The 13,315-nt window shown below is 40.0% G+C and overlaps 1 protein-coding gene across 2 annotated transcripts in view; it reads right to left on the bottom strand.

The window, feature by feature from the left end:
• The window catches only part of CCDC80 (coiled-coil domain containing 80), a 101,042-nt gene extending 88,157 nt beyond the window's left edge, over window positions 1-12,885 (bottom strand). Inside the window, exon 1 of one of the 2 annotated variants that reach the window (XM_086406525.1) lies at window positions 12,706-12,885. In XM_086406525.1, coding sequence (XP_086262651.1) covers window positions 12,706-12,745 — 40 coding nt within the window. In that variant the 5' untranslated portion in view covers window positions 12,746-12,885. The remainder of the gene's footprint in view (window positions 1-12,705) is intronic. The other variant, XM_086406547.1, reaches the window with a different exon arrangement.
• Between the last annotated feature and the right edge of the window lie 430 nt (window positions 12,886-13,315).

Genomic DNA, 13,315 nt, shown 5'->3' with positions numbered 1-13,315 from the left:
AGCTGAAGCTCCAGTATTGGTCACCTGATGTGAACATCCAACTCATTGGAAAAGTCCCTGATGCTGGGAAAGATTGAGGGCAGGAGAAGAGGTTGTCAGAGGATGAGATGGCTGGATGGCATCACCAATACAATGGACATGAAATTGGTCAAACTTCGGGAGATGGTGAGGGACGGGGAGCCTGGCGTCTTACAGTCCATGGGGTTGCAAAGAGTCAGACACGACTGGGCTACTGAACAATAACAAACTAAAACCAGTAGCCAAACCTCTCATACAATTATAATGTTCACATCAAAACAAAAATTTATTTTCTCAGTTTCTTGGCCTCAATTTACCCAGCTTCAAAGTGCTCTTGTGTGTGTTAAATCTGCTCCAAATCAAGAGGATCAAAAAGTGTATCTCAGAAGTGAGTCTATCTCTGATTTTCATTTAATCTAATTTTTTTTTTAGATATTCAAGAGATTGAGATTGGAATTTGAGAGCCAAATTATTGATTTATAATACATCATCAGTGACTCAAACGCTGTTGCTCTTTAACCAAGCTTCCACCTTCCTGCTAACAGAGGGCCTGGTAGCTGATAGGCATTGGTAACTCCTTGATGACCATGAATCAGAGGGGAGATACGCAGTCTTTCAGATCAATAAACACTAACATTATTAAATGTTTACCATTTGCCAGGCCTTGTGCTTAACACTGTGCATAACTTCATTTAATATCTGAGCTTGCAATATCATTATCTTACTAAAGAAACCAAAGTGTGGAGTCAGTGAGTCATTTATTCAAAGTCACATGATGCATGAGTGGTTGAGCTGGGACTGAAGCCCACACATATCAAGCATCACAACACTTAATCCTTTAGCTGATTGCTGCCAGATGTATTTCAGATTTCACAATTTTTAAGATTTTGGAGAAGTAAACAATTCATTTACTGTCTATGAAAACACCCCCTAGCTAGGGGTTGAGAAGCAACTTGTGATCAAACATATGAATGTATCTATATCACAAAATATTCACATTGACATAAATGAAGGCTATAAATTGCCTTATATCAATTCATGTCACCTTTTGTCACTAAAAGAATTGTAAAACAGCTTCCATTTTCAGAGATTTCTTACATTTTGGAATTCTTCATAAAGGATTCTGGACCTAAGTTCTTTTCAAGTGCCCAGCTCTGTTCACTAAAGTTAGTATACCTCTCTTTCCTGGATCGTGCAGACAGAATACTGGTGATCCTTACTCTTTTGTTTTTGGTTTTGTGAGCCACCAGTTTTCTAATACCAGGTTCCTTTTTTAAGTCAGGGTTAAAATGTAATTAGCTTGTAAGATAAGCTCCAGGCCTCTGGTTTCATTCCCCTTTTTCACCACTGCCCCACACGCAGTGCTCAAGCAACTGGACATGTCAAGAAGGACTTTGATTGAGCCACTCTATTACGGCTGTTGTCTCTTTTGCCCCGTATCTTCTTTCTTGGGAGTCTGCTTGCCTCTGCATACCTGCTGCAGTGGATGACCAGGAGCAGCTCCTTTCTGAGGCCCACCCTGCCCTGAGAGTGTGTCTGGTGGGGAGTTTAAATAGATCAGTCTCCCACAGCCCTAAGGTGATACACACCAACCCTCCCTTTCACTTGACAAGCTCTTGTACTGCCTTTCCTTGGCATCAGTGTGGTACACTTGAGAAATCAGAGGCATTAATCTAAGCCCAGAAGAAAATGGACAAAACAGAACTTTAGCAAATGTAGCAGACAGAGGCCTCTGCATCCTTGTCCTGAGCCACAGGCCACCCCGTTGGAATTTGGGATACATGTTCACAGAAGCAAATGTATGTGTTCTGGTCTTGTACTTGATGTCTATTTCTCATATGACCTTCAGAGGAAGGTGGCCATAGCCAGACTGTTTAGTTAGGTCCCTGGACAAAAGCTGTTTCATTATCATTGAGACATAATTTATAAGGATAGTTCTCTAGGTGTGGGCTTTCTTAAGTCACATTCCAGACCTGCTGTCTTCTATTACACCTTGAATTTGAGTGTTTTTATACTTTCTCAGGCCCACATTTATAGGAATGTTTTGGGGTTAATTCTGAAGATAGCTCGTTGCATCCACTTATGTGTTACATTTCACTAGTTTAGCTCTCAGAGGGTAACTGTGCACTGGAGTTGGTATTCAAAACTGGAATGGCACAGGTACCAGCCAATCAAGAGAGACAGCAATACAAACAACAGAATGGGTGGTGTTATCCACGCTGGTGGAACCTCAGCCTGACTTGTGTGTGTCTGTGTAAGAAGCTAGCCTATGATTCTAATCTAGTTTCTACTCCTTATTTGGCCTATTTGTGAACTGTCTTAGGTAATATCGAAGAAGGGTAGTCAGAAAATTTCTATGGCAATAAAACCATTCTAATATATGCTGCAGTGGGAAGAAATAAAGAACAAGTCAATGATGGTGCTAATTATTCTTTCTACCCACTTATGTGCAGTAAGAAAGGAGCTCTTTTCTAGTAGAAGCTGATACATCTCTCTGAAAGGCAGGATGTGGCCTCTAATAATCTACATTTACCTCTAAAAGGATGGGTCCTAAGAGACTGCATCAAGCCTTCAGCTCACAAAGAATTGTTGTTTTGACCATTCAGGTCATTCAGTCCAGAAAGCTCCAAAGATACATCTCCTAACCCTGCTGACTATAACTGTTACCGCCTGAGCTGGTCCCCAACACGTGTCTTCCTCCCTCGTGTCACTCATGCCAATAGAATGAGACCAAGTTTGATCCAGAAGTAAAGGACAGTTTCTCTCTTAGATCAGGGAAAATGGTGAGGTGTGAGCTCTCACCCTGGAAAATCCCATGGACAGAGGAGCCTGGTAGCCTGCAGTCCATGGGGTCGCTAAGAGTCAGATACGACTGATCGACTTCACTTTCACTTTTCACTTTCATGCATTGGAGAAGGAAATGGCAACCCACTCCAGTGTTCTTGCCTGGAGAATCCCAGGAATGGGGGAGCCTGGTGGGCTGCCATCTATGGGGTCGCACAGAGTCAGACACGAATGAAGTGACTTAGCAGCAGAGCCCTCACTCTAGAGCACTTGCTGTTCCCTCTCAAAAGCTATGGGGTGGCTACTTTATCAGGACACTGGACAGTGTTAGCTAGAATGGGGCTGAGCTCTTGCAGGGCTGTGCCATTCATGCTCCAGATCGCACGTAGGGGGCACAGCGTCTTTGGACACCATCACTGTTGCATCTTGAATCTCAGTGTTGGACGCAGCTATTTTTCGAGGAACTCTGGCCTGAAGTGGAGAAGGCAATTGCACCCCACTCCAGTACTCTTGCCTGGAAAATCCCATGGACAGAGGAGCCTGGTGGGCTGCAGTCCATGGGGTCGCTAAGAGTCAGACACGACTGAGCGACTTCACTTTCACTTTTCACTTTCATGCTTTGGAGGAGGAAATGGCAACCCACTCCAGTGTTCTTGCCTGGAGAATCCCAGGGACGGTGGATCCTGGTGGGCTGCTGTCTATGGGGTCACACAGAGTCAAATACGACTGCAGAGACTTAGCAGCAGCAGCAGCTGGCCTGAAGCGCTGGCGGCAAGGCTTCTGCACGTGGCACCCTGTAGGAAAGTGAAACTATAGGAAGCACTGAGTAAAGAAAAAAGATTAGAACTTATTTTATTATCTATTTTTCGTCCTCAGGATTGTTAAGGGGCTTTATTAGTTACAAATCTCTCCTCTGTCTTTTGTCCTGCTCCTCATTCTTGAGGGGTACTGAGCGGCAAAGGTCCATATCCCATAACTAGTTCCTGCTGATTTGGTGCTATGGTTGGCATAACTGTGGGGAGAGGAGCAGAACTTCTCCCAGCCTTTAGATAAGTTTGATTATCACCAGGCCAGAGCTCAACTGTTCATGTCCCTGAGCACCACCATTTGGAGTTTCATAGTTATGCATGGCTTACATATTAGCAGGGAAAATACTGGTCATTAAGGGGCCCAGGAAAGACAAAAAGCAAGTGATGCTATGGAGGGTTTGTTTTTCTCTATTCCAAATTTGTTTAGTCAAATTAGACTGAAGAGTTTAACGTGGAGCCTGGTGTCACTGGTCACCGTTGCCACAGTTGCTGTTACCTTTTTTATGGTGACAGTGTGATATATGCTTCGTATAGCCAAGGTCACTAGCACCCTTAGGAGTGCAATGATTCCTGTAATTAGTAGTCCTTTACTGTTTCAGGTTGAGTGTGACAGATCCAACAATCAGTGAAGTTCTATCTGTCCTAAATATCCCTGGTCATACTTTTTTGCTTTTTGGAAGCAAAGCTTCAAGTCAGAGGGAGGTTCAAACAAGTCATCAAAACATTGCCTCAGGTTGTCTTTCTGAAGGTTGGGTTCGGGGGCCCTCCTTCACTCGAGTATGATATGCCCTCAGAGTGATCCCCTGCAACCTCATGGCAGAGGGGGTGATTAGGATCACCAGGTGGTGTCCATTCCACCACCATCAAGAGTAAGCTGATCTTGTGGGCTGCCTATTTTCCAGGTTTTTTTTAGCTTTATCCAGTCTCCTGGCCAGAAAGGATGGTGGGCCAAATTGGTGGGTGCAGTCAGCACCTGGTTACCATATTCTATGAAAGTCTCATGTTTTCCTCTATCTGGAGGGCATATTGAATTATTCCATTTCAAGAGGGTTAAAGTGTCCTTTCTATCAGGCTTGGAGAATGAGTCCACCACATAAGTTCAGATATACTTTATTCCTTGGGGCTAACCACATATGGAGCAGGGCAATTGAGCGTAACTTAATCTAATTTTCTTGTGTCTCCTGGCATAGTTTGGTTAAGGTTCATTTTAAGGTCTGATTGGATCTCTCTACTTTCCCCAACGACTGAGGTCTCCAGGCTGAGTGCAAGGTCCATTTTATGCCCAGGGTACTTGGTATCCCTTTTGTCACTTGAGACATGAATATTGAAGCATTATCAGTTTGTAGGGATCTTGGGAGCCCAAACGTGGATATTATCTCTTTCAGTAATAATTTAGCCACTTTGGCTGCCATTTCAGTTCTAGTGGGGAACACTTCTACTCAACCTGAAAATGTACCCACTAGAACCAGAAGATACCTGAAGTTGCCCAATCAATCTGCCAGTCCTTCCCAGGATATGTCCCTCTAGTCAGATGGATCTTATGTGGAGGCCTCCGATGTGTCTGACGTTAGGGCTGTTCATTGTACAAATGGAACATGTCTCAACTCTCCGATTGATTACACTTCATGTCAGGAGTTACCAGGACCTCAACTGAACAAAGACCCAGGTTCGATCCCCGGGTGGGGAAGATTCTCTGGAGAAGGAAATGGCAACCCTCTCCAGTATTCTTGCCTGGAAAATCCCATGGGAGGAGCCTGGTAGGCTACAGTCCATGGGGTCACAAAGAGTCGGACATGACTGAGCGACTTGACTTGGCTGACTTCACTTCCTTCCTTTAGTGCGTTCCTTGATAAGCTTCCCTGATGGCTTGACAAGCTGCAGTTTGGGTAAAGAAATATTGCTCACATTCATTAACTAGCCATTCAGATCTCTTTCGAAGCCCTGTTTCTGGACTTTGTCTAATCATTCCTTTATGTAGACTGGAAAGTAATTGGTTGGATCTGGCCTCTTAGGTAGGACCTGAGTTCTAAGATTGAGGTGTGGGCTATCAGCTCAGCCTTTGTGCAAAAGTCCCTAGGAGGTAGGCTTTGTGCCTCCATGACTTGGGTTTGGGAAGTCACTGCATATCCCACTAATCCTTTTCCCTCTTTCATAAAACTGCTCCCACCTGTGAACCATTATGCATCAGTGGGTGGAAAAGTCTCATTTCTCAGGTTGGGGCAACTGGAATAGATCATGCCTGTGGTTTCTTTACAATCATGCTCCATCCATAACCTCCATTTCTGTGGGTAGCAGGGTGATAGGATCTAACATGTGACAAATTTTATGGTAGCCACTGTGTTGTCTAAAAACACAGGTTGAACTTCAATTGACCTTCCAGGGCACAGGCATCTGTTCCCTTAGAACTGAGCCTTGGAGTATGGAGTCCATATAGTGACTGCCTGACCAAATGTTAACTTTCAGCCTCCTTTAACAGGGTTGTAATAGCTGTTACTGCCCATAGGCAAGGAGGCCATCCCTTAGCAGTCTGAGCTAATTGTTTAGAGAAATAAACAACCAGTGCAGTAAGGAGTCCATTGCTGACTTTTTCTTTCAGTTCATGACAAGATTATACAGCGATTGAGAAGAGCATTTAGAAATTTTTTCAGCAATTTGTCACAATAATTTTAATTTCCCTGAAGCTATTCATAAAAAGAGAGGGGTTTATACTTTGAGCATTCATCCATTAGCAGTGAGAATTTTAAAAAACTATTTTTTTTACTTCAGGTAGTTTGAGGAACACTACCCTCACTTGCAGTTTTCCAATCGCCCAAGCAATGCTCTTAATCCATAATTATGTGATGATTAATTCTGACCTTCCAATTAGTAATGCCTAGAGTGCAACATCAAGTACAATGTCCAATAAAAATAATCCATCACTGAATATCAGTATAATTTTTGTTTCTGTTAACTTTGAAAATTTCTCATTTTAATTTTTACAATCATATAGGATGGGAAAGAAAATATTACCTACATTTTATATGTGATTTTACTGAGTTCAGAGATAATGTGCCCTCTCAGAGATGACAAGCTGAAGAGGGCCAGGAGAGGGTAGAAAGATTGTTTACTGAGTTAGTGATGTTGAAGAAATTGCTTTATCTCTCTGAGGTTTACTTTCCTTATCTGAAGCAAACAGATAGTAATACTTGCCTTGCAAGTTGAAGGTTCCACAAAAAAAAAAAAAAAAAAAAGAGAGAGAGAGAAAGTGGTAATCACTTTAAAAATTGTATTATTTGTCCTTGTCACAGATCTCTTCATTAGAACTACAGGTAAAACTATGGTATCTCACAAAAGCAGGAGTTTTTCCAGGGCCTGGCATTAATCAAATTTTCAATAAATATTAGTGGGATGAATGACTAAATGAACAAACACTAATTTTTTCTTCTGTACTGAATCCTTTTTAATGCTCATAGAACTTAACCAAGAGGAACATAATCCCACCAATTCTGTTCCCTATTACTATGTCACTTACTATTTCTGGGACTGTGTCCAAAGATACTTGGATTTTGGATACTCAGCTTTGCAATCTTCAAACTCATTTTAATTAAAGAACTCGTTTTTCCAAACTAAGTTTTACCTAGAGCTCCATTTTTAAAGCAAACAATAAATATCCTGGTGACAGAAACAACGTGGTTTGGTTCTTGACTTACTTAGCCTCCCTTGGGCCTCACGATAGCCTCGGAAACACCTTCTTAGACCCCTAGGGCACAGGCTGAAAACCACTGTCTTTCTAATAATGGGCAGTATGAACACCTGGCAGTAGAAGCAGGCTTAACCAAAGTGACTGGACTGGCAAGAATTCTGTAAGTTAGAAAAAAATAAAAGGCAAGTTTATAGACATTTAGAAGCATAATTATCTCTCCTGAAAATCTCTAAAAAGTGATGGCCCAAAATCAACGATTACATTTACCTTTGAAAGTCCAACCTATAGTGAGTCACCCATAACCTTCCTTTGTTCCACCCAATTATGCTTGCTACTTGCTTTAAGAGAAGTGCAAAATTTCCTGTTGAGTACTGTGGTTGTAGTTGTTTGGTTGATTTCGTGACCATCCAGGGGTCAGCTTTACTGGAATTCAAAAACAGGAAAACACAAGAAACCAATGAAGAAATTACAAAGCTCTTGATAATCTTTGGACCTTACAAGAGTCAGGTAGTTGGAAATACTGATCTGATGAATCAGAAGAAGTGCACTTTTGGGGAAGTAAAATGAGATCTCTTCAGCAAAAAATATTTGAAAGAACATGTTGTAACATGTCAGGTTAGGTTCCGGGCAAGACATCAAAGGCCCCAGGAAATTTGCCTTGGCTACAGTGGTTGGTACTGCATAGGGAGGTTGGGCAAATGAAGACTCTGAAAAGGCAGAGTCCCAAGGGCTCATCCACAATTCAGAGTGGGTTCATATTCCTCTTAGGTCAGCTGTTAAGATGAGGAGTTTAGTTTTAGCCTTGTTGAATTCATACAGAAGGTGGGGGTATGTAATTCATTCAAGAAAGTGCCAAAAGGTTGAAAGAATCTTTTCACAGCCATTTGTTCTAAGCTTCCTCTCCAAATTCTCTTGTCTGCCTGGTAACAGATGCCCCTTATGTGCTGCCAGTTAGTAGCGTTTGAATTAGCAACTATTGCACTGTCATTCCATTTGTCCTCCATCATACATTCCTCTCTCTCTCTTTAACTGAAGAAACTTTAATATACACATTGGAAGGTTTTAATCTCACTGTAGACATTTTTTGGGTCCTGGAGAGAATGGAGCAGGTGGGTAGGAAGACACAAAATATTCTAAGAAACCTAGGAGAACATTTCTTTAACATCTGAGATAGTAGTTACAATTGATTTCATTTTTCCTCTGCTCCAAATGATCTTTTTTCTTCAAATCATGTGGGTTTGTACATCTTAGAGCAAAGCTGTACAAAATGACTTGTGACATAGAGACAGATAATGCAGGAGTTCATTATTGCCGCGTGACTTTCATCTAGAATAATCTCAGAGCAATTTGCAAGATCAGTATTATGGGTTATAAGTTAAATAACACTTTTGCAATAGCCATTTAGAGAGAGACAACATCAACATTTCAGACACAAACTCTAAAATCATATGTCTGAACATCAACTCTGATGTTAGTAAAGAAATTTGGCAAATACATCCTTGATTTGAAGCCATATAATATTTCATTAAGACTCGGAGGGGCTGGGGACTGTTTTTTTTTCCACCTCATATGTAAGCAAAATTTAGTCCCAGAAATGTTAATGGCTGTTGTAACTTCTGTTACTCGATCCCAAATTTCCATATTACTAACTCTTGAACTAGCCATTAAGTCAAGCCTTTACTCTACTGGGATTCTTTGCAGAAGTAAGATTTTCCACAGTCTTTCGTAGCACTCAGTTTTCTATGCCCACATACAGAATCAAAAAGCAGGTAAAATTAGACATATTCTAGGTCTAAGAAAATTGAGCCTGTTTTCAGTATGTGGGAATTTCAAAACCAAGTCTATACTGTTCATGCATTTTCTGCTACCCTTAATATTAAGTTTTGAGGAGAAGATATTTTAAATTATAATATTAGTTGTCTTTTTGGATTATTCTTATTTCAACCAGAAGACATTTAAACTTCATGTGGACTCAATAGAGACTCCAGATGTTGCTAGTTCTGTCATTGGGAGTGTTACAATTTTTAAATCATTTGCTTTTGATTACCTCCCTGGAAGAGGTAACATGGGGTGAGAGTGAGAGATGTGTGGGTCACAGGATCATGATAAAATGTTCATTTCCATATGGACAGCCAGAAAATGGACACTGGGAAAAAGTGATAAATTGCTTGATGGAATATCTTTTTTTTTTTTTTTATGGAATGTCTTTTGTGGAAGCATTGTGTCTGTTGGGCATTTAGTAACATGAGAGGAAGTCCACTCAGGTGGAACAGAGAAGAAATCCTTAAAGATCATGTCAGATTTATTTTCATTCTCCTAGGCCAAGGGACAGAAGCCCAGAAGGGAAGAAGCAAACTGAGGTTTCCTCCACTAGAGTGAAGCAACTCATGTTGCAAATTATGCTACAAATTATTTATTACCATCATATAAAAAGATTTATATACTTTTGATGAAAGCCTAGGATGGGCTTGGGATCACAGGGAGGTGAAATCTGTGGGTTTCTTATTGACTTTTATGCTTCCCTCCTTTGGATCATAGTCTCTAAACCTAAGAAGACACATTTTACCAAAACTGACTCATCTTGAATGTTAGTGGGTATGAATCCCCCAAATTATGACTTTCTAATGGCTTTTCACAGCCATTACTAAAAATATGATAATTGTATTATATTGCCAAACTAACCAGAGTTTATACTGTTAGATTTCAGTTTGTAATACGAGCATTATGATCAGAAGGTTTTTCATGAAAGACCATATTCTTCCTATAACTTAACTTCAAAACGTATTCAGATATCAGAGTTGTCTGTGTGTAGTTACATTAGTGGCTTAGGGTCCCAGATTAATTACAGCAAGATCAAAAGTTTGATCTCAGAAGGTCTTTCTCAATTCCATGTCATTGCCAGGGTAAGAGCTACTTGGCCCTGAACTATGTAGTTTTTGCCTCCTTATAGATCAACAGTCCTATAATCAATGCCCATAATTCTGCCTAGAGGTTTTACTTATGGATTCATTCAACAAATATTTGTTGAGCAATATACTCCAACTATGCCCAGTACAGGGGATTAGAAGATAAATAAGAAGAAAGGAAACAAATATTTGAGAGGATAGGCTGTCCCAGACATTGTACCAACCAATTTACATGTAAGAGGTCTTAACAATGTACACATTGCCATCCCATTGATATTTTTTCTTTAAAAATAAAAGTCATTATTTTGAAAGTTAAAAGAATAATATATGATCATTATAAAGAGTATGGAAAATATAGAAATATACAAAGAAGATTAATGTCATCCACAATTACAATCCCTAGAGGAAATTATTATTAACTTGGGGAATCTTTTGTGTATGTGAATTAAGACTGTTCTGTGTTTGAAAAACTGTAGTGTGTTTTGAGATTTTTTTTTTTTTGGCAGAGTTGCTGAGGGGGATTAGAAACTAAAGCCTTAGTGCTAACTTTGCTGTTTGTATGACTTTGTGAAATTCATCCTCCTCCCCACTCTCACATCCATCCCACTTCATCCTCAGCTAGACAATTGCTCATCTTCCTTTAAGTCTAAGGACATATTTCTTTTGGGAGTTCTTCTCTTACATTCCTCCCACATATTCACCCACAAGTTAGGTTCCCCATTCTCTGCTCTGGGGCACCTCAACTTCTTCTATGTAGCACTATTATAATTGTAATAAAACAATCAACTCCTATTCATTTAATGTACACTTCTCTTTTATTTATTACTATATCTTCACTCCCTAACAAAGTGTCAGGTATATAAAATATTCTTTGGATTAACTGAATGAATGAAAGGTTATGGTATAAAGATATTTTGGTTTTATAGGCATAAAACTTATGTCTTTGGTATAAAGACATAAAGGTTTTATAGACATTCTTTCAGGACCAGAGGCTGTGAAAATAGGCTAGGAGCCACTGCTCTAAACTCACATGCATACGTTCATGGAGCAGAGTGTATGTCAAGATGAGGAGCAATATGACACAATATGGAACCTTGGGGAAGAGAATAAAGAATATGCCAATGAACCTAATTTACATAATGGAGTAATTTTTGAAATCAGGTTTTTTTTTTAATTGTTTCATTTTCCTGTTGATATATACTATAACTTCCAAGACATGGATATTCTCATATATACACAAATACACACACATAAAGATCTAAAATTAACATTTAAAAATTATATTTAAGAATGCTTAAAGATTTTCAAATGCAAGAGTATCTGAAAATAATATTGTAACAGTCATAATCTCATACAATCCATCAAATACTTTACCAACAGCAACATAGAGAACCTAGAGATATGGGAAAGAATAAATTTCTTATGTGAGAAACACTTAGGACATTTTTTTTTTAAGTCTTCTTTAAAAGAACACTTCTGAGCAAATACTTTCTTGTGAAATCTTTTGCTTTTTGGCTGCTTTCTAAACCAGATGAGAAGTATCAGTTGGGAGGCCTACAGCCTGCTGCTGTCCTGCCCTGCCTACTGTCGTTGCCTCAGCATTCTTCACACTTTGTGAGTTTCAGAAGTGTCAGAACCAGCAGAGCCATTGCAGTTGCCTGGTCCAGCTCCATTGTTTTGCAGTTGAGGAAAACATAAGGAGGATGCTAAGCACTCATACCGATTGCTAGCAACTAGAACTCAGGCCTCTGGAGCCCCTGTCCCTTCAGTGTCCTTTGCCTGAATCACACAGTCTTCCACGACAAGCTGTCTTTGTATGTGTTTTGAGAAAGGAGGGTGAAGCAGTGTCCAGAATTTGAGACTGACTAGTCTCTTATGTGACCATGGCCACCGTTAGGCCAAAGGACCTAGACTCTCATGAATTTTAAAAAGCCAAAGGGAGTACAAAGTTCTAGCACAGAAATTAGCAAACTTGCAGTACTCCCAAGTATCTGCAAAAGAGCTTCATTCAGCTTGATGGACCTCAGATCTGTAGTCACTATTCTGAAATGAAAAAACAAAGTTACAGGAAAGGGATTTGGAATGACATTAACTCATTATTTAATTGAATTTACAGAATTGGAGGTTCACCAAATTAACTTCTGGAGAGTATGTTTTTCACCTTCTTTATAGAGTAATTTAAGAATATCTGCAATAACAAAAGTACTATTAAATGAAAAGAGAAGACCTCCTTACATGGGTACCGCTCCCATTAAATTCATAGAAGAAGATAAGATACAGAAGCCGCACTTTGAAAAGAAGCAGTTGGATCATTTTTACCATTTCAATTACATCCTGTGGGATTTGAGATACAGTTGGAACTCCTGTAAAACATGCAAATGACTATCAGCTCACCACGTATGACCTAATGAAAATGAATATATGTGAAAATAAGGTAGCCTATGATGAACAGCAATGCCCTGAACGAGGTTCTCCTGTTCTGAGGAAATGTGGAGAGCAGACTTACCTCTTTCTGTGAAGTAAAAATAGAGTTGAGGCTGGGCCATGTGCCTGGCCAGCTCACCCCTGGAACTCAGCGCATCTGGGCTCTTGCTTTACAGAGAAAAGCAAGGGATAATATAATCCTTACAGTCTCTGGCCACAGAGATCTTCAAACTCATTCTCAGTCTGTCAGGGTGCTAATCTGTTTTGAACATTCAGTCCTTCTTTCCAGAAAGTCTTTCCAGAGTAATCTGGCCTTCTTCCAAATTGCCAACACAGCCTGACTTCTGTGTTCCTTCAGCTGGATTCTCTTGCACATACATCTGGCTGCTTGGTTTGTTTGTTTCCCCACTAATTTAGAAGTTGCTTAACAAAAGTCTGACCCTTGGATATGATATTGGCCTATAATTTTCCTTTCTGTGTTGTATCTTTTTCTGGTTTTGATATTGGGGTGATGGTGGCCTCATAGAATGAGTTCAGACATATTCTTCCTCTTCAATTTTTTTGGAATAGTTTCAGAAAAATGGGTGTTAACTCTTCTCTAAATGTTTGATAGAATCCGCCTGTGAAGCCACTAGTCCTGGATTTTTGTTTTTTGGGGGTTTTAAAATCACAGATTCAATTTCAGTACTTGT

Source organism: Bos grunniens, chromosome 1 (genome assembly GCF_055505025.1).
Source record: "Bos grunniens cultivar Pamir isolate PY7600 chromosome 1, Bosgru_T2T1.0, whole genome shotgun sequence".
Taxonomy (NCBI): domain Eukaryota; kingdom Metazoa; phylum Chordata; class Mammalia; order Artiodactyla; family Bovidae; genus Bos; species Bos grunniens.
The sequence above is the reverse complement of the archived record's forward strand: the minus strand, read 5'-3'. Positions and strand labels throughout refer to the sequence as shown.